The sequence below is a fragment of the Trichoderma citrinoviride genome (assembly GCF_003025115.1).
Source record: "Trichoderma citrinoviride strain TUCIM 6016 unplaced genomic scaffold BBK36scaffold_9, whole genome shotgun sequence".
NCBI lineage: Eukaryota > Fungi > Ascomycota > Sordariomycetes > Hypocreales > Hypocreaceae > Trichoderma > Trichoderma citrinoviride.
Window position 1 is genome coordinate 250532 of NW_020194717.1, and position 19767 is coordinate 270298.

The 19767-nt window shown below is 55.4% G+C and overlaps 8 protein-coding genes across 8 annotated transcripts; 5 read left to right on the top strand and 3 right to left on the bottom strand.

Annotated features, from left to right (window-relative positions):
* Positions 1 to 1729: 1729 nt before the first annotated feature.
* On the top strand, positions 1730 to 2556 carry BBK36DRAFT_55645 (hypothetical protein; the record flags this gene model as incomplete). The annotated part of the gene is made up of 4 exons (XM_024898260.1): positions 1730 to 2104; positions 2211 to 2291; positions 2349 to 2432; positions 2494 to 2556. The coding sequence occupies 4 exons, from the start codon at positions 1730 to 1732 to the stop codon at positions 2554 to 2556; spliced, it is 603 nt and encodes a 200-aa protein (XP_024748372.1).
* Positions 2557 to 5008: 2452 nt separating this feature from the next.
* On the top strand, positions 5009 to 7450 carry BBK36DRAFT_1135658 (DEAD-domain-containing protein; the record flags this gene model as incomplete). Its single annotated transcript, XM_024892717.1, has 7 exons — positions 5009 to 5347; positions 5440 to 5927; positions 5995 to 6374; positions 6436 to 6820; positions 6885 to 7163; positions 7254 to 7272; positions 7307 to 7450. 5 exons carry the CDS (start codon positions 5009 to 5011, stop codon positions 7159 to 7161), a joined length of 1869 nt encoding a protein of 622 aa, XP_024748373.1. The 3' UTR covers positions 7162 to 7163; positions 7254 to 7272; positions 7307 to 7450.
* A 1564-nt stretch (positions 7451 to 9014) lies between these two features.
* BBK36DRAFT_1135659 (glycoside hydrolase family 16 protein) lies at positions 9015 to 10983 on the top strand. The gene is made up of 3 exons (XM_024892718.1): positions 9015 to 9327; positions 9391 to 9831; positions 9888 to 10983. The coding sequence occupies exons 1-3, from the start codon at positions 9219 to 9221 to the stop codon at positions 10739 to 10741; spliced, it is 1404 nt and encodes a 467-aa protein (XP_024748374.1). The 5' UTR covers positions 9015 to 9218; the 3' UTR covers positions 10742 to 10983.
* A 689-nt stretch (positions 10984 to 11672) lies between these two features.
* Positions 11673 to 12848, top strand: BBK36DRAFT_1121961 (putative isomerase YbhE; the record flags this gene model as incomplete). The annotated part of the gene is made up of 1 exon (XM_024890888.1): positions 11673 to 12848. One exon carries the CDS (start codon positions 11673 to 11675, stop codon positions 12846 to 12848), a length of 1176 nt encoding a protein of 391 aa, XP_024748375.1.
* A 243-nt stretch (positions 12849 to 13091) lies between these two features.
* BBK36DRAFT_1133415 (acid protease) lies at positions 13092 to 14928 on the bottom strand (the record flags this gene model as incomplete). The annotated part of the gene is made up of 3 exons (XM_024892089.1): positions 13092 to 13600; positions 13724 to 14671; positions 14739 to 14928. The coding sequence occupies 3 exons, from the start codon at positions 14926 to 14928 to the stop codon at positions 13092 to 13094; spliced, it is 1647 nt and encodes a 548-aa protein (XP_024748376.1).
* A 52-nt stretch (positions 14929 to 14980) lies between these two features.
* On the bottom strand, positions 14981 to 15282 carry BBK36DRAFT_5515 (hypothetical protein; the record flags this gene model as incomplete). The annotated part of the gene is made up of 1 exon (XM_024898245.1): positions 14981 to 15282. A coding segment is annotated over one exon (302 nt), but the record flags the coding sequence as incomplete, so codon positions are not given.
* A 2586-nt stretch (positions 15283 to 17868) lies between these two features.
* BBK36DRAFT_1204065 (hypothetical protein) lies at positions 17869 to 18283 on the top strand (the record flags this gene model as incomplete). Its single annotated transcript, XM_024897295.1, has 1 exon — positions 17869 to 18283. The coding sequence occupies exon 1, from the start codon at positions 17882 to 17884 to the stop codon at positions 18281 to 18283; it is 402 nt and encodes a 133-aa protein (XP_024748378.1). The 5' UTR covers positions 17869 to 17881.
* Positions 18284 to 18628: 345 nt separating this feature from the next.
* On the bottom strand, positions 18629 to 19492 carry BBK36DRAFT_1160283 (hypothetical protein; the record flags this gene model as incomplete). Its single annotated transcript, XM_024894278.1, has 1 exon — positions 18629 to 19492. The coding sequence occupies one exon, from the start codon at positions 19490 to 19492 to the stop codon at positions 18629 to 18631; it is 864 nt and encodes a 287-aa protein (XP_024748379.1).
* Positions 19493 to 19767: the final 275 nt, after the last annotated feature.

Below are 19767 nucleotides of genomic sequence, written 5' to 3' on the forward strand. Positions count from 1 at the left end.
CTCTTGGCCTTGTCAATTCGCCGTCCACCTGTCCAGGCCGGTCACAATAGTAACCCAAGCCCACCGTCGCCTCGGCTTCGGATCTGTTCCCTCCCCTAGCCAACGCTTTTCCCTCTCCCCACCACCCAACTGCCACCAGACAAAAGCACTTGAACTTTTTTTTTTTCCTTACCACTGGTTTTACACATCCCATCCGTCACCAACCGGCGCGCGTCAATTCGCGGATTTGTCGTCATTTGTCTCCTTTTTTTCTCTCTTTTCTTTTTCTTTTTCTTATTTCCGGTTTGCCTTGTCATAATTATCCTCAATTGTCCCTCCGTCACCTTCTCCCGTCGCCTCCTCTGGTTACGAGGCTCGTCAACCACACCCCCAAGAGGCACACACGGCCCTTTTCGGTGGCACTGCGGTTACAAGTACTTGTTGATCCAAGTGGTCTTGCACTACTTTGCCGAATTGTGCTACCTGACCCTTTCGGCCCCCAGCTTTTGCTCCTCTGGTTGACCAAGGAAAAAAAAGCCGAGCCAGACCTGTTCCAGTCGGATGCGCTTTAGGCAACATTGACCTACATTGCCTCGCCCGTAAGGACATTCCCCTTCCTGCCCCCCCCTTGCTCCCTCTCGCCGGCATCCTCACCTTGTGCCCTCGCAACTTCAATCCGTGGCAGCCAAGTCATCGACGACCTCGTCCGAGATGCTCGTGTGTTCCCAGCGTTGAAGCTGCTGCGCCGTGTTCAAGCTTCTTGGCCTGCGGCGCGTCGTTCCGTTGCAGCGATCAGCGGCAGCATTGCTGCGAGCTTGCCCTTTACGCGTGCCCTGCGCGTAAGCTCTCTTTGAGCAAACAACCCCTCTCTTTCTACGCCCCCCGTTCCATTTTCTTGTTTTTTTATTTTATTTTATTGTATTTTTTCCCCTTCCGTTTTTGTCCCGCAGGGCAATAGCCTTGTCGGCTCTTCGACGCGCCGCGTGCAACAGACTTGATAGAGCCCAAGAAGAGAAAACCGCGCGGGCCTCTCCTCTCTGCTACATATTGAAAGCCTGCTCTGATTTCGCCAACTTGCGTTTTATAACGACGGAAGAAACAAAAAAACGAAGACGAGCTTGTTACTAACATTCGCGTGCGCTATCCTCAGATCATGCAGCAGTGGCAAGTCGGCCCCGTGCCGGACTACGTCTACTCCAACTCCCCCCACCCGTCCAACGACATGCAGTAAGTACTCGATCTCCTTGTTCCCAGTACATCGTCCTCCGCCATCTACACCAAGGGGCCTCTCCTGTCGGTCACATTGTGCCTCCGTCGAGCGCCGGTCATGTATTCCATGTATTCCTCTCGACTCTCCTCCCCGTTTCCTATGTTTACACCTCTACCCCGTCGTGGCATCACCGGCTGGTAGACAAACGAACGCTGTATCACCGTCTGCCTCCTGTCGATACCTTCTATAACATCGCGCGCGGTGCCTGGCGAAACCATGAGCCTCGCTCCCTCTCCCCGCTTCCCACCCCCGGTCCCATCTCGAGGACGCCTTTTCCTATACCATGCATAGTTCCATGCCATGCCATGATGATTCCCCTCCCCCGCCAGCGAGTCTGCTAACCGGGGTGCCTCGAACAGTAACCATCCTTACCCGGCCGACATGGCTCGCCGCAACGAAGCTCGTATGGATTTCCCCTACGGTGCTCAGCCTAACATGGCTGCCCAGCAGCAACACCACCCAGCGCCCGTCCAGCCGCCCATGAACGTGTCGCAGCAGCCGCCAAACGGCCCTCCTTCGCAGCAGCAGACGCCGACCCAGCCCGCCGCCCAGCCGCCCAGCGCCCGCTCACGGAAGCGCCCGGCCCAGAACGCGGCGCCTTCACCCGCCACGGCCGCCGCTCCACCTCCCGTGGCCCCGGCCCAGGGCCAACCTCCTGCGCCCACGCCGCCCGCTCCCCAGGCTGCTCCTGCTGCCCAAGCCCAGCCTGCCGCGACCGAAGACGGAACCTCCAACGCCGCCTCGTCGGGGCCTCCCACCAAGAAGAGCCGGACGAACACGCCATGGACACCCCAGGAGGAACTTCGTCTCAAGCAGATGCGAGACGCCGGAAACAGTTGGGCCGAGATTGCCAAGGTATGTGCTCTGCAGATGGCGTTTCCTACCCTCCTTGCTGCCGTCCACATACACCTCCCTTCTCACTCAATCTCGGCTGAAGCATACTAATCGACCATCCGCATAGACTTTCCCCACTAGAACGGAAGGTTCCGTCAAGAAGCATTGGTACAAGGACATGCACTATGCTGAGTTCGCCGAAGATGAAGTAAGTAGGCTCTCTACTACCAAGGTCGATGCGTCATTGATTGATCAGTCTGTTCAGAGTCAGGCACTATTGAATGCGATCAAAGAATATGAGAACAACAAGTGGAAGGTAATCGGACAGAAGGTGGGAAAGCCAGCCAAGGTATGTCATGTTCATCATCACTTCGCCCTTGTCCATGTCGGCACGTGCTAACTCTTCGCAGGCTTGTGAACAGTACGCAAAGGAGCATTTTCCAGGTATGCTTAGTACAGTCTTTGGCCGGTAGGGGTTAACCGCTACGATCGAGGTCCCGCTAACTCTCGTGCAGATCTCTTTGGCAATCCCAAGGGGAGATGAACTCGGCGTGAATGCTCGCCAGCGCCCCAGCCCGATCGAAGCTTCCGTTCGGGCCGCCCGACGACTGTAGTCTACTCACCCGCATGTCGTTGAAATCGCTGCTATGGAAGAGGATGGAACCAGTTTTCGTTGATTTTTACTCATTTTCTTTTTCACTCCGGTCTTCTTTTTTATTTGTCGTCGTCGCAAGGGCTTCCAGTTAATGGCTCCAGATGCGGATGTCTGAAGAAAAGCAAGGAACGGTAAGGAGTACGGCCGGGTTTCCGCTACTTCGTTATCTGGCAAAACATGAGTTCTGCCATTCTTACGTTATATTGTCTCTTGGCCCCTTCCCTCCCGCCTCCCTGAGTTTCACGTTCTTCTCTTCTTTTTCTTTCGCCTGACTTAGAGAGATGTGTGTATGTGCTTCTGCGTTTGCTGGGCGGGGAAAATGAATCACTGGACGGTCTTTGCCGGCGTTGGTTACGGCTTGTTGTCCTCTTTATTGAGGATGCCGACCGTGGCCTGCCATCGGTCGACTAATAATTTTTTCTCTTGTTTCACTTCCATTTCTTCATCTTCTCTCACTTCTTTCCCCCTACTCTCTCCCAATTGGACGATACCTACCTTGGGGCGAGAGAGGGGGGATCGAGTTTGACCGGGACGGGGTGTTTCATGGGGACTGCTTGGGAAGGCAGGGAGTCGACATTGCATGGGGTTACTCAGGCTCAGTTCGTGCTGGAGGCGTGGCGATTGAAGTTGGGAGGATTTCGGATGTCGCTGGCCTGGATGGCTGGAGAAGCAGATTGTTGCTGATAAGAGGGATAGCTATACCCGAATAACACATGTTCCCCCCTTGATCTCCTTCGTCTCCTTTCTCATTTTTTTTTCTTTTACGTATTTTAATAAGAGCTCCGCTTCGATATTCGAATGATGCCTTTCAGCGAGTGATAATAGTATGCTTGATGAGATCGACGGAGTTTCTTAGCTGGTTTCTGAGATGGAGCTGTGATGTGGTTGGGGTCCTCGTGCAGAGAGCACAGGAAACTAAAAGAGTACGTCTGATGAAAGTAGAGGCTTTAGTGGCCTCGCCTTTCCCTGTTTCGCGATAGGGAGTACAAGTTGCTGGCGTGTACCTGGATAGATTGAAAGAGGTACAATTGGAGAAGCCGGCGGTGGTTGTAAGTTGTAGCCAGGCCGGCATGCATTTTGCAGGTGCGGTCCCGGTACTCTGGCGCTTGGTACCGGGTAGTGCGGCGCCACGCGGGCAGATGACCCCAGATTGTCGGCCTTTGTAGTTGATGTATCGCGACAACATCAGGTCGAGATACCTTGAAATTGGCAGGTAGCGCTACCAAGGACTCCAGGTACCAGTCCTATTGCTTGGCAACTAGTGGAGGATACAAGGGGAGGGACTGCAGGAGCCGGTGTAGGAACGGATACTTGTGCAATGTGAACATGAACTGACACGTATCCAGCTACGGGTCCTGGTATACCTGGTTATCAAGATGGACTGGTGTGTTATCAAGGTTACACCTCCGCGTTAATTGCCTTGGCTGTTTCTGCTCAGAGGCGGGACATTGACTGAGTTGTTGCAACCTGGGATGTGCCACGAAGGGGGGCGGGAAAGGGCTACGAAACAAAGCTACATGGAGAAAAGGGGGAAGGGTAAGGTAGGTACTGGGTAATGGAAGAAGGAGCACTAGCAGAACAGGACTGACTTGCTTTTGTAGAAGTTTTGGACCGAAGAGACATCAACAGCGGCCCCATGCCACTTCAGCCCTACGAGGTTTAAAAGAGGGAAAGGGAGAGACAGCGAGGGGGGCATCAAGTCGTACATACTGAGGTAGCAGTACCTTGAGTGGGCGTGTATGGATACCTTGGACATTCAGGAGAGCTGACGATAGGTGGCTGCGGAGGGAAGAGACATGTATCGTGTACGAAAGGGGCATCTGTGGAGTTTCGAATGTACAAGTACATCAAACGGCATCGTGCGAAAGGACATCGGAACTCGAGAGCGAAAAGCGCAGAGGTACCTGGATAAGCGCTAAAACGGGGGAGCAATTGACAGACAGACAAGCTGGAGCAAATGCAAAGAATTCAGTCTATGCGAGCTGTTCCCGTGGGTTTCGTTCAAGCCCCACACGACGGCACGGTACTTTGGTACAAGCTACAAAGATACAATGAGAGTTGGTGCTAACGGTGGTTGGAGCTTGGGGCGATAAGATAAGATGGGGGAATTTTTTTCTTTTCATTTGAGGGACGATAAGGCGCGATAAAGCGGCGCCGTCAAACACAGCAGTCTCCTCAGTGCTGCCTCTCTTTGCTGCGACAGAAGATCCTGCATTTGTTGAGATAACGCAATTGACAATCTAAAGAGGGATCCTTTGTTCAAAGCAATCATGAAGCGCAAGCTCAATCAGAATGACGTGCCAACCTCGGCCGAGCCCGGAGCAGACCAGCAGATGGCCGACGCCGAAGCAGTAACGACCACAGAAACGACAGCGACGACGACAACGGCGCCATCCGACGAAGAGACGACCTTTGCGGACCTGGGGCTCGATGCCAGGCTGGTGCAGGCCGTGGCGCAGCAGAAGTTTCTGAAGCCAACGCTGGTGCAGCGCAGGGCGATTCCGCTGGCGCTGGATGGCAAGGACGTGCTGTGCAAGGCGAAGACGGGGTCGGGCAAGACGGCGGCGTATGTGCTGCCTGTGCTGGCTGGGATTCTGAAGAAGAAGAGTGTACGTTTCCACTCGCATCCACCCTATTGGAGGGATGATTGGTTGTTGGGATTGTGAAGAATTGGGGAGGGCTAATTGGAGTGTTCGTCTAGGTCGATCCTACCGCTGCCACCACGGCTCTGATATTGGTTCCGACGCGCGAGCTTGCTGACCAGGTCTTCAAGTCGATTGAGCTCTTCTCCGCCTTTTGCGCAAAGGATGTCCGCGCCGTGAAGCTGACGGACAAGCTCACCGACGCGGTGCAGCGCTCTCTGCTGTCGACGTGCCCGGACATTGTCATCTCGACGCCTGCGCGGGCGTGGCACAATGTCAATGGCAACTCGGGCGCACTGTCTCTGGACAAGCTGGCGTACCTGGTCCTGGACGAGGCGGATTTGCTTCTGTCGTACGGATACAGCGAGGACCTCGAGAGCTTGTCGTTTTCCCTCCCCAAGGGCATTCAGACTATTATGATGAGCGCTACCTTGACGACGGAGGTGGACTCTCTGAAGAAGATTTTCTACCGTGATCAGCAGCCTACGCTACTGGATCTGGAGGAGCCGGATGCTGAGGGCGAGGGCGTGACGCAGCTGGTGACCAAGTGGGTTTCTCTTCCTCTACGCAAAGCGTCTGTTGATATATACGAGGTTCACTAACGTCGTTTCTAGGTGCGGTGAGGATGAAAAGTTCCTCCTCATCTACGTCATCTTCAAACTGCAGCTGGTCAAGGGCAAGTGCATCATCTTCGTCGCCGACATCGACCGCTGCTACCGCCTGAAGCTCTACTTTGAGCAGTTTGGCATCCGAAGCTGCATCTTGAACTCGGAGCTGCCCGTCAACTCGCGGATTCACGTGGTCGAGGAGTTCAACCGCAACGCCTACGACATCATCATTGCCTCTGACGAGAAGGAGGTTCTCGGGAACGAGGAGAAGGCCGAGGAGGAGCAGGAGGACGAAGAAATGGACGACGGCGAGGTAAAAGAGGGCGTTCGGCCGAAGAAGAAGCGGAAGTCTGCCAAGGGCGACGTAGAGTATGGCGTTTCTCGAGGTATGGGACTGACTTTTGGATACACATCACTTCTGGAGCATCTCTGCTAACTACATTCTAGGCATCGACTTCAAAAACGTTGCGGCCGTCATCAACTTTGACCTTCCCACATCCGCGTCCTCCTACACACACAGGATAGGCCGCACGGCGCGAGCCGGACGAGCGGGCATGGCTCTGTCGTTTGTTGTCCCCAAGGACCTCTACCGCAAGCACATCCCCACGTCCACTCCGAGCGCGGAGAACGACGAGAAGATCCTGGCGAGAATCACAAAGCAGCAGGCCAAGAAGGGCAAGGAGCTGAAGCCGTACAACTTCAACAAGGAGCAGGTGGAGGCTTTCCGATACCGCATGAACGACGCGCTGCGTGCGGTGACCAAGGTGGCGATCCGAGAGGCGCGGACGAGGGAGCTGCGTCAGGAGCTGCTGAAGAGCGAGAAGCTCAAGAGGTGAGTTGTGATGGGATAATACGCGAATTCGTCGTGGATGGATAAGATGCTGACTGCCTGACAGATACTTTGAAGAGAATCCGTCGGAGATGAACCACCTTCGGCACGACGGCGAGCTGAGGACGGCCCGGCAGCAGGCGCATTTGAAGCACGTGCCAGACTACCTGCTGCCCAAGGATGGGCGGCAGGCCTTGACGGCGAGCGACGTTGGGTTCGTGCCGATGAAGAAGTTTGACCGGCGGTCGGGGACGAAGCGGAAGGGGGGCAAGAGGAGCGCCAAGGCCGGGGTGCGTAAGGGGGACCCGTTGAAGACGTTTAAGGCGAGGCGGAAGACGAAGTGAGGCGAATGAAGCTGATGTGTGGTATGTGATGGGGTATGGCTTACTGGTGATTTTTTGTGTTATCTTGCATGTACTGGCTTAATCCGAGAACATAATGCATCTGTACTTTTGTTTTACTTTTATTTCTTATACGGTATTCACAAGTTCTTCTCCGCATGAGCATGGTGATCGGACCCAGGAGCGGTTTGAGCGAAAACGCGGGCAAGCGAAGATGCGGGATACGAGATGCCGCCCCCCTATAATACTCGAAGCGAAGCTGGCCGTGCCTTGTCGATCGCGATGATCGGGGGGCATGGCTTGCATGGGGTGCGATGATACGGGACCAGATGGGCATTAGTAGTATGAACCACGAAGTAATCAAGGTGCTGATGTATAGTACTATCTTGAGTGTGTCTGTAATGTACTTTCGTCCATTGTACGGCAGATGGGATGTGCGAGTAGCTAATAATAGTCGACGGCTGGCTTTCTGATCATGTGCTGTAACGTCCAGATTGGGCCTTGGGGATGCACTGCATCGTGATGGCGCTTTTTGACGGGTGCCGCTTTTCCGGGGGGTTGCGGGAGATGCGAAAGGGAAATGTCTACTTTGGGTGTCTGGTGCTTCATTTCGATCATTGGGTCCATGGTCTATTCCTGTATTGACCAGCTTCTTGAGTCCTTCTATGAAGTACTCCGTACCTTTACAACTTCTAACTTTTGACCGGTCCCTAAGGTATAAAGAAGAAGAAACGAGCACTCGACTCTTCCGTCTAGGCCAGACAAGGCCAAGCCCGACCTCGTATCCGACCGATGGTCCGTTGGGGATTTCGCTGTTCATGCACCGCACTGTATGTTTAGGGGGATAAGACGCCTATCTATTTTTTCGGTCTGATCTGGCTGATGTCTGCCAACTTCGGATTTTTTACCCGGGCTTCCATGAATTTTTAGAACAGAATTTTTAGCTTGAAGGGGGAGAAGGAGGAGGAGGAGGAGGAGGATCCACCCGCACCTCGTGTCCGGGGGCCCATAATAAATGTTTAATGCCTGGATTTCGGTGGAAGATGAAGGACAATGTGAAGAAGCCCGATGAAAGAAGGGAGTGGATTCGGGATCGGGGGGGATTGTTGGAGGGAGATGATGCGGGAGTTACTGACAGACCATTTTGATTTGGATGGGAAGTGAGTGATGGCGATGAGTTGGGTTGCTTGTGTTGCTGTTAGTAGTAGAAGAAGAGAAGAAGAAGAGGCGGGAATTGGCTTTTCGGCCATGTGCTGGTTTGGGTGCTTCCCCTGATTGCTGTGGCGTGAGTGGCGTATGGGGGTGGATGAGAGCTGAGGAGGGCGGCAGCTTGGGAGGTGATGGTGAGGCTGGTGATGCTGTGATCGATTGGAGACCTTTGTATAAATGATTCAATACATTCAAAGAGCATCATGGACAGAATATTGTATAAATGTATAGTTGATAGTCTCCTCTGTAGAAAGAATACTGAGCACCCGACATTGAACAACTGGAGGTTCCCGTCAGTCATCTCGATCGCAGTTACAGCGGCTGACCTGCCTGTTCAGGCCTTGTCGGATGCCCTGGCCCCAGCGCAGCTAGTGCTGGCCATGGATACGACTGGAGCCCGGCCTGGTCAGTCAGTCGGACTCCTCCAGGGCTGCTAAATATCTCGCCTGGTCCCGGCTTCAGGCCCGTTCCATTCCTCTCGCCCACGCACGACAACAAACAACGTCTCTCGTTTCTCTTGTTCGCCGCCCCGAGCAGTGCGTCACTCGTTTCAGCGCACGCCCAGCGGCTCGAATTCGTGTCCGTCCCTCGTCTTTTGCAGCAGTCATCGTCGGATTGTTCGTTTTGCGCGACACTCGGTTCGAACTTCCCCAGCGCGTCCGACGACTTCCAATCGCTCGAGAAATTGTTCGAAGGAAAAAAACAGCCATCCGTTACACGACACGACGCCTGAGCCCGGCATCTGCCTTGGCCATTCGCTCGACGAAAACGACCCCCCTGTCTAAGTTAATCCGCCACTTGGTTTCTGTGGCTTCAAGCCCTTTGGGAAACGACAGACGCAGAAGGAAATCATGCGGCAGTCCGCTGTGGTTGCTGCGCTTCTGGGCGCCGGGTCGGCCTTTGCGGCTGCGTCGTGCTCGCTGACCAAGAAGTGCCCCAAAGAGTCGCCCTGCTGCTCCCGTACGTGATTATGCTTCTCTCTCTCTTGCCTCGTCGTTCCAAACCTGACTGATGATGGGCCAGAATATGGTGAATGCGGCGTCGGCGCGTACTGCCTCGGCGGCTGCGACCCCCGAATGTCCTTCTCGCTCGACTCGTGCACGCCCGAGCCCGTGTGCAAGTCCAAGACGATGACGTTCGACTCCAAGCTCAGCACCATCAAAGACATTGGCGACTACCTCGGCGACCCGTCCACGGCCGAGTGGATGTCCCAGGGCGAGCCCGCCTACTACGACGGCAACGTGCTGCTGACCATGCCCAAGAACAGCGTCGGCACCGTCCTGGCCACCACCGAGTACATGTGGTACGGCAACGTCAAGGCCAAGTTCAAGACGAGCCGCGGCCGGGGCGTCGTCACTGCCTTCATCCTGCTGTCGGACGTCAAGGACGAGATTGACTATGAGTTTGTCGGCGTTGACCTGGGCACCGCGCAGACCAACTGGTATTTCCAGGGCATTCCGGACTGTATGTGATATCAGCTGCTACCACAATATTTGTGTTCCAACTGCTAACCTCGGCAGACAACAACTCGGGCAACATCACCCTCTCCGACACCTTCGACAACTACCACGTCTACGAAATCAACTGGACCCCCGACATGATCCAGTGGCTCGTCGACGGCAAGGTCGGCCGCACCGTCTACCGCAAGGACCACTGGAACGCCACCTCCAACCAGTGGTCCTTCCCCCAGACCCCGGCCCGTGTCCAAATCTCCATCTGGCCCGGTGGCCTCGCCAGCAACGCCCAGGGAACCATCGACTGGGCCGGCGGCCTGATTGACTGGAACGCCCCGGACATTCAAAAATCGGGCTACTTCTACGCCACCTTCGAGTCCGTCACCGTCGACTGCTACAATGCCACCAAGGGCATCGGCTCCAGCGACGGCACCAGCTACACCTACGACAACATCCGCGGCACCAACGACACCGTCGTCGTCGGCGACAAGCGCACCAACCTGGCCTCGCTCGAGGGCACCGGCACCGACATGGACGCCGGCAAGCCCGATACGTCGTCGTCGGCCTCGGCCTCGGGAACCGCCACCAAGTCGTCCGACAAGCCCAAGAACACGCAGGCCCAGATTCCCGGTGGTGGCAGCGCCCCTGGCCAAGTGCCCGGCGGCGGCTCAAGCGACAAGGGAGGAAGCTCTGGATCCAGCGACGGTGGCAGCAGCGGCGGTAGCAGCTCTGACGGAAGCGACGGCGGCAGTTCCACCCCTGCGGACACCTCTGGCTGCTCCACGACCAGCTTCAACCAGGACTGCAGCAGCGACAGCGACACCAGCGGCAGCAAGAGCGGCGACAAGAATGCCGGCTCCAAGGCGGGTGTCAGCGCTCTGGCAATGGGCCTGGCCGGTGCCGCGCTGTGTCTGGTGTAAGTGGTGAGGAGTCGGGTTCTGGATATCTTTTGTTTGTATTTTGCTGGCTTTATAATATTCTCCCCCATGTTGAGCCGATTTTGGTTATATGGAATGTCTTTATGCATACACGCAGTCGAGGATTGTCTCGTTGTAATTGGACAGATGTGCGATGATAATAACGATTTGGGGAGGACTTAATCTTGGATGTATCTAGGAGATGCAGTGGTTGTATTTATGGGCAGATTGACTGATTACATTCTCTCGACTTGCTTTATACATCTCCACGGACTGCTGAGTGACATGCCATTACCTATTGTTGTGCAAATGGATTGTGTCGGATGGTAAGATTCTGACGGCGTGATGGAAGTGACAATGACCCAAGTGGCGTTGAGTATTGTGATACCTTGATGCACAGCGGGTCGTTGCATCAGATTGGACGTGGTGGATGTATACTTCGTTGAAGGCAGCAGATGTACCGCATGAGATGCTCTTGTGTGGAATATCTTGTGTTTCTCTAGTCTTGATATCAAGTCAGTCTGCTCGTTGTCTGGGTACACAACATGTAGTTGATTTTTCGCGCGTGTTGACCCCCACGGAACGATTAATCAATCAATCGTGCGTCAAGACAATTTTCCTCAAATGCATCTCATATATGTCCATGCCTCTGACTCGCTCTTCTTTGCGTTTCTTTCACAAAAGTCAACGCTCTGGTGGTGTGTGACGCCGAGACGGCAGTGCCTTGTTTGAGGCTCTCTGACCTCATGCATCGCACAGGCTTTTCGTCATCTCTCCCCGCCTACGGTAGTTATTTATATCCAACAACCTCACTTGGACACCTCTAAATCCACCTACCTATATTCACTCACTCACCTCGAAGTGCCATACTCTATTTTCATGCAATTCTCACTCATACACATCACATAACATAACATAGCAGTAATCTGCTACCATGTCCCGCCGTCTCCTCATAGCTCGCCCCGGGCACATCTACCTCGCCACATACTCCTCCTCCTCCGCCTCCACCATCCCCCATATCAAGATCGACCTGGACCTCCCCTTCGCCGGCAATCCCTCCTGGATCGCCATTCACCCCACAGACCGCAGCCTCCTCTACGCAGTCGACGAAAGCGGCTCATCGCTGCACCTCTTCGAACTGAATCTCAAGTCCAGCAAGCTCACGCAGATCGCCCAGCGCGACAACGCCAGCAAAGGCGTCTGCCACCTCGAGTTCAACAAGCAAGGGACCCTCCTCCTGGGGTCCGCCTACGCAGAAGGCGCCATCGACATCTGGAACACGGAAGACCCGCGCGAGCCGCAGCTCGTGATGACGCTGCCGTCGAAAGATCCCGTCGTCGACGCGGGGAGGGTTCCGCATGCGCACCAGGCCGTGGTTGATCCGACGGGGCGCTTCTTCGTGGTGAACGACCTGGGGACGGATTCCATGCTCGTGCTGGACGCGCTGAGGCCGCATGTCCCTGTCGTGCGGAGGGTGACTGTCGAGTCTGGGTCTGGGCCGAGGCACGGCGTGTTTTACCCTGGTGCTGCGGAGGGGGAGGTGGAAAAGGCGGCGACGCATTACTTTTTGCTGTGCGAGACGAGTAATCGGGTGGAAGTTTTTGAGCTCAAGTACAGGGAGGGGGATATCGAGTTTACGCCTGCGGGGAGCTATTCTACGTTTGTTATGAGTGATGGGGATGGAGAGGAGGGAGTGCCGAAGAGGGGGGCTTTTGCGGCGGCGGGGGAGATTGTGTTGTCGAAGGATAGCAGGCATCTTTACACGTCGAATCGGCTGACGACGGATCCGACGGAGACGATTGCCCATTTCCGGATCATTACGGCTGATGAAGATGATGGTGATGGCGACAAGGAAGGGGGAGGACTGAAGCTGGAGCTGGTGGGGGAGACGTCGACGAGGGGGAAGCACCCGCGCATGTTCAGCCTGAGCAGGGACGGGAGCGAGCTGTTTGTGGGCAACCAGGAGGGCGAGTGGGCGTTGGTGGTGTTGCGGCGGAGGGAGGAGGACGGGACGTTGGAGGAGGAACCTGTGGCGGGCATCTTGATGGAGGATCTTGTTGCCAAGGGGAGTGATGAGAAGGGGCCCATGTTTGTGCTGGAGGTGGAGTGAGGGTACATGGAGTTGAAGGGAGCTGTATGCGGAAGTAATGCGAGTTTTTATATCGGCATTGGGTCAAGAAGAGAGTGAGGTGAGGTGAATGAAAGTGAATTGATATGTTCTTCATGAGGTATCCTCGTCTATAGATGAACCGCAACATGTTTTATATAGCACCAACAACACCCGAGTCTCCAATTATTACATCCAACCAAGCCAAACAGGTATCTTTTCCAACTAAACCTGAAATTTGTCCGCTCAAATCATCAAGTAACCCATCGCCGCAAACACCACACTCAAAGCAAAGCCACGCACGCCCTTCCGTCCAGCGCCACTCGTGCCACTGCTCTGCGAAGCCGCAGCCCCCGTCGTCGTCGCAGCGCTGCTCTGCGCACCACCACTACTACTACTCCTCGTCGCCGCCGCCGCCGCCGGGGTTGTCGTCGCAGCACCCTTGGAAGGCACTGCCGTTGGCGTTCCGGCTGCTGACGTCGGAGACGGGATGTTGACTGTTGTCGCTGGCGATGAGGAGGCGGGCGTGCTGGCTGCAGGGGGGGAGACGGGAGACTTGGAAGTCGGCTTGGAGATGGCCTTTTGCGTGGTGGGCGAGGGAGATGGGGATGGTGATGAGGGTGCTTTGCTGGAGTCGTTGTCGCATGTGCCGACGAGGTTGGATAGGGACGAGGTGGATGTGATGGACTTGATGCTTGTGCCGCAGTTGACGTAGGGGGCGAGGTGGACTATGTTGCTGGTGAGGTCGAAGACGGCTATGCCTCAAGTCAGTCAAACACTCGTACGCATACACACACACACACACACACACACATTCATGTAAAGAGAGAGTAAGAAGGGGGGGTTCAAGGAAAAGACAAGGAGAAAAGGCAACTCACCATACGCAGACCTCAAAAAGGTATCCCCCAGCAGCGCAAACTCCGTGCTCCCCATCATCCCCAGGTAACAGTGCGGTGGCAGCGACGACACCTGCCGGATCATCTCCGCGTACGGCACCCTGATGGTGACGCCGTCAAACGCGAAATCAATGGTGCCGTCCTGGCCCGCGAGCGCGCAGTCGACGACGAAGAAGCCGTTGTCGTCGGTCTGCGTCGAGCCCAGCGCGGACGCAATCTGGCGCACCAGCGCCGGCGGCAGGAGGGTCAGCGTGGAGCCGCTGTCGAGGAAGACGGTCATGCTGGTCTGCGGGAACGCAGTGGGCTTGGCGTCGGTGCTGCTGCTGCTGCTTGATGATGATGAGGATGGCGGCGTGAGGGAGATGGAGTCCATCTTGACCCAGTACCGGGCCACGCCGTCGGGGGAGTCGTCCGCGGGGACGATGGGCAGGTGGGCCAGCTCGCCGCGGAACTTGGAGGTGTCGACGCCGCCGAAGATGAGGACGCCTTCCTCCTCGGCCTTGCTGCCGAGCGCGAGGCTGAAGGCCTTGGTGTTGGTGATGCCCTGCGCGGCGAGCTCGTCCACGAAGTTGGGGTAGTCGGTGTTGAAGCCGTTGCCGGCGCCGAGGCCGAGGATGCCCGAGAACTCGTCGACGGAGGTGTCCGCGACGCCGAACTGGACGGCCCTCATGGACTCGGCGGGGCCGGCGTTGGGCAGGGCGATGCTGTCGCGCACGTAGGTGACGTCGGCGCTGCCGATGCCGTAGCGCAGGCGGGCCGACTGGGAGGTCACGTCTGCGGTGGAGGAGGAGGACGGGTCGTAGAAGCCGATGGCGCGGCAGAAGCGCTGGTCTGCGGACTGGACATTTGAGCAGTTTGGGTTTACCCAGAGTTCGAAGGAGCCGGTGTCGATTTGGGCGTAGACTGTTTGGGGGGGTGTTCCGATGTTGACTTGATTTACACGGTGAGTAAAAGGGGGGGGTACTGGATGTGAGGATTCAGGGGGGAGGGGACGTACGCTGAGCGTAGTAGGAGACGTCGGAGCGGTTCTCGACTTGGATCTCGATGGCTCTGCTGGACAGTTTGGGGCGCCGGGCGTGGATGATGGGCAGCGTGTAGGTTCCTGAGGGGATGTCGTCGGCGGGGAGCTTGCGCTTTTCCTTGAGAAAGGGGAGGTCGTGCTCGCCGAGAGGGATCGGCAGCGTCATTCCGCCGGCGGCGCCCTCGTCGTCTTCCAGAATGGCGCGCTTGTTGGGGTACGGGTACGGCAGGATGTGGAACGGCTTGTCTTCTTCCTCCTCCGGCTCGACATCTCGTTTGCTGGGGTAGGGGTACGGCAGGATGTGGAATGGTTTGTCCTCCTGCTGCTGCTGCTCGGGGGCACTGCGTTGCGAAAGGTCGGCGGCGGCGGCGGCGGCGGCGGCTTCTTGGTTTGGTGAGGGCGAGCCCGGGATGACGGGGAGGGTGATTCTGTGGCCGAGGTCTTCCGGTTCAAAGGCGTGCTTTGGGCGGGCTTGGGCGAGCAGGGCGAGGGAGAGGACGAGGAAGGATGAGATGGCCATGATGCGTCTTCTATATGTATATGTGCGTATAGGTCTTATATCATCAGGGTTGGGATTAGAGAGCGATAATGAAGAACACAAAGAACTGAAGCCAAAATAACAAGCAGCCGTCGAGGCTGGTTCGCGGGTTCAAAGACGAAAGGAAATGAGAAGCCAGTTCTCGGATTAAACGATACACAAAAGAATGACTGAAGTGAAGCTTCGCGACAGTAGAGAAGGAAAAGAGAAAAAGAGAAAAAAAAGAAGAGAAAGGAAACAAAAAATGAAGTCAAATCATCGGGTGGGTATTGAAGAGAAGAAACAGGACTGGAAAGCCAAGCATTGATTGAATCTAAAGTGATGACGAGGACCCTGGGGGTTTCACAGAACGCAGACCGGGGTGCGTAGGTTATTCTTGGCGATGAGCTCCATTGATTAATGTTTAGTGTCGGCGACGATGGGCGGCTCAGCGGTTACCGTTTTACAACCAGGATCCAGGAGATTCGGGATCTGAAGGACATGGGGGTTGCCGGGTGGTGGTTGTGGACCAGTGAGAACAGTTGGCGGCTGCGTGCGAAAGGATTTGATACTTGAAGTCTGATGCCGAGCATGCGGCCAAGGAAAAAGGCTTGTTCGCTGTTGATTATTTTAGTGAAGCTAGAGACGGAACGGTTTGTTTCCTTGAGAAGCGAGGATGCGGTGGTTTGAAGTCGGGCAGGGAGGGCGGATGGTGAAACGCCAGCCGTCGAGGGTTTTTGGGTTCCGATGGGGGGGCTCAAACACGGAGAGCTGGTTGTGAAGAGGAGCTGGCGCGTGGCTGGTTTAGTTGAGCTAAGTTGTTGAAGAGAGATAAGAGGTCTTTTTAGGAGACACAACAGGGACCGAGATTCATAGTCTAAGTGAAGTTGTCTCCTTGAGATGGAGTTGTCGTTGTGTTCTTTGGGGTTGTTCAGGTTGATGAATGTCAACAAAGCTTCAATGCCTCGCTTGGGCTCTTGGCTTACACCGGCTCAGCTGAAGCGTGGAGAAACGGCCCCTGGTTGGGTCCAGACTCCAGACCAGGTTCCGCTCACCTGGGAATTAGAGCCAAGTCCTGCCAAGCGTGCCTTGACACGCGTGCATCTCATGGATACTGTCCATCTGTTTGCGGGTGCTTGAGAGGAGGATTCAGTTTCAATAAAATCAATTTGAAGAAGTAGATCATAGCTTATCTGCCAACTGTCGGGGATTTCGGGCGTCGTTACACTCGAGGTCCTGCCATATGCTACATGTAGGCGTCTCCCAGTAGGGCGCTTACACGCTTGTGCAGCGTGTGCTAAAAGAGATCGTGGGCATGTAAGAGACCATCTTGCTCGTCTTATGCTATTCTACGGAGTACCCAGGCACCCAGCGAGGATCTAGGCATCGTGTCCGATGATTTCGTTTCACAGTCTGGACTTCATGATAAAATGGTAATTAAAGAAGGCAACGCCCAGCCCCAGCAAACGAATATAGACACAGCGTATTCCGTGAACCAGCATGCAGTGCCACATGCAAATCCCGCCGACACCGACCCCGAAGAGGCGAGAACCCGATGACATTCCAATCAAGTACAAAGATGGGTGGTGTTCTTCTTCTTCTTCCGTCCCCCTGCTGGAAATTTGTCGAATCAGCAGCGGCGCACTTGACGCCTGTTCGATGCGTTGTCCTGCGTCTGTAGAGCGGCCTTCCCCGCAGTGTCGTGGCCAGCGAGAATAGAGCGAGGATAGCTCACTTGGGATGTTTAATTACTTGACTTTCCGCATTGGGGGCCGTGGTGCTTGTCTTATCTTTTGGACCCTGCTTCTATGCATGCTTGTAAACTCGTAGTCTTCTCTTGATTTGGGGGGAGAGTGCTGGCATGGCACCATGCAAGGCAATGCGTTGGCCATGTGAAGTGTCGATGCCTCGTCGCTGGAGAGGCTTCATCTACCCTTGACTTGACACACTCGTCTTATTCATCACCTCGAATCGCTCAATAACTCATGCTGCAATCCATTATTCCTGGGTCGGTCCTATGTGGACCAACTGGCAATTCCCTCACGATAGCGGAATCGCCCATCGCCAATCACGCATACACACAAATCTCCTCTCCTGTTCCCTGCATACTGCATCGTCTCCCCATGGAATTACCACATCGCTCTATCCCATCCCATGCCCTCGCCCCTATCAGACTCCCAAGAACAGACTGATTGGCTCTCCCCTTTACCCATGAGAAAATGTCTCTGCCTATGGGGAATACCACGCATGGGGATCCCCGCCGAAGTGCATGCATGCACTTACATGCCATACGCGCTCTTCGTGTCCTCCCACTCGCTCGGGTTGTCTGGCCCGCAGGAACAAACGACGAAAAGAGGTGCATGTGCATGCGTCTTTGCGCGATTGACCGAGTTTGTCGGCGGTGCATGGACTGTGTTACCCTGGCCCATTGGGTGGCTTTCCTGTTGCTGTGAAGGGAGAGGAGAAGGGGGTTTCGGATGGACTATATAATGCATGATGCAGCACCAGATATGCAATGCCTGTGTCCTGTGCTATCCATACTCCTCACAAATTTACCAAGGAATTATTGATAAAGACGTTGCTTGGCCAGAACACAGCTCGCATGTATATCCCCATACATCCAGCTCAACCTGAGGCGCTTCGGCGCCATGTGCCAACTCCAGCCGGATACATGCAGACTTATACGAACCGCAACCAGGGAGACACATCCATCATCTCGGCCATACTCCAATCCACAGCTTCCCTCGCCCAACGACGCAATTCATTGATACATCGGCGCTCGGGCTCGGCCGCACACACAAACCTCATCATCGGCCTCGTCGTGGGCTTCGCCCTCGCGGCATTCATCATTGGCGTCTGCGTCTTTCTCTGCTGCTACGGAGACTCGATCCGCTTCTCGAAGAGGAAGCATGGGCATAGGCGGCGGTCAACGAGCAGTAAGGGGTCGAGACACTCCAAGGCGCGGGAGGCGGAACATACCGAGGGGGCGGCAGAGGGGGCATGACAGCTGATGATGTTGTGGCGTTGTGATATCTTTCCCTTTTCTTTCAGCGTGGGGATTGCAATTTGCATATAATATGCTTTCTCTTTCTTTTCGTCTCCATTCTTCATGTGTCTATGATTTATGAGCGCACTGGGAGGATACCGTCTGGTTCGATATACGGCGCATGCGCACACTCCCGATGGATAACAAGGGCGGCTCGGACAGAATGCTATCGTTTTACTTGCTACATGTTTCTGTTTTTTCGAATCACAGCAAACCCTCATGTTATTCCATACCTCCCTTGTACCGGCCCCTCAAGCAACAGCCTCCCCCATATTCGTCTTACCCATCCATACCAACACCCCCTTAATAAATGACTACCCGCTTCTGACGACGGTGACAACGACGGTGGCGATGGTGATGGTGATGCCGTTTCTTACCCCTCTCTCGTGACTCATCCTCACGACGGGCTGTGCCCTGTTCTTGTGCGTTTGCGTTCCTCTGTGCGGCATCGTTCGGCAGCGGAACGTCCAGACCGTTCAGGATGGCCTCCAGGTCTGCTTGGGTGATGTCTGGGAGCCCGGGCGACGGAGGCCTGAAGAGCCTCTCAATCTCAGCAAGAGGGTCTTGGGGGATGATGAGATGGTTGGTGCGGTTGAAGCGGTGATGACGATGATGATGGTGCCGATGTTGGTGATGATGGTGATGGTCTGGATGACGATGACGGTGAGAGTTGTTTTGCACGGTTCGACCATTGTTGGGGTCAGGGCAGTCCAAGATGTGATCACCCTCATGGTGGTGATCATGGAAATGGTCTCCATGGAAATGCTTATCATCATGCTGATGGTGATGAAGCGACAGGGGCACTGCCGGCAAGGGACATTCCTGCTGGCCCTGCGCAGCACCGCCCTGTCTCTGCGCCGCCTGTTGCACCTCTGGCGCGGCCGCCGCTCTGTCTCCATTGCCGGCCGCGTTTTGACCAGCAGCTTGGTCACGCTGGTTGTCGCGGCGGTGGCGCGCCTCGCGACGATGGTTTCGGGGCTCTTGCTGGCGCCAGCACCAGAAGTAGACGAGGACGGCGACGACGAGGGCGACGAGGATGAGGCCGACGGCGAGGCCGGTGGCTGCGGGGGAGGATATCTCGCCGTCGTGAGGGGCGCGGGAGTGAAATACATGAGGGGGTTGGTGATGGTTGTGGAGGCAGGGCATGTTGAAGATGGGGAACATCATGGTAGGGCTTTGAAGGAGTGTGATGACCCAAGTGTAGTTGGGGTGATGGGCTCGTCTGCTCGTCTGCTCGTCTGATGACACTACAGCATGTCTACGGATATCTTCATTACGGCGCACGCTGGCTTGTCTTTTATAAGGCACATTACGAAAGTTTGCTATCAGAAAGGGAAGCCATGATCTTGCTCCAAGGCATCAATCTGTTGAGTCTTCCCATCCGAGTTTGACATGAACGAGCGGCTGTCCTCACCGTATTTTCAGCTCGAAACAGTTTGCTC

Excerpts from the sequence above, each read along its gene's own strand:
- BBK36DRAFT_1135659 (XM_024892718.1), top strand. The coding sequence starts at position 9,219 with ATGCGGCAGTCCGCTGTGGTTGCTGCGCTTCTGGGCGCCGGGTCGGCC. Across the intron at positions 9,328-9,390 it reads AGAGTCGCCCTGCTGCTCCC|AATATGGTGAATGCGGCGTC; the intron begins GTACGTGATTAT and ends ATGATGGGCCAG. Across the intron at positions 9,832-9,887 it reads TTTCCAGGGCATTCCGGACT|ACAACAACTCGGGCAACATC; the intron begins GTATGTGATATC and ends TAACCTCGGCAG.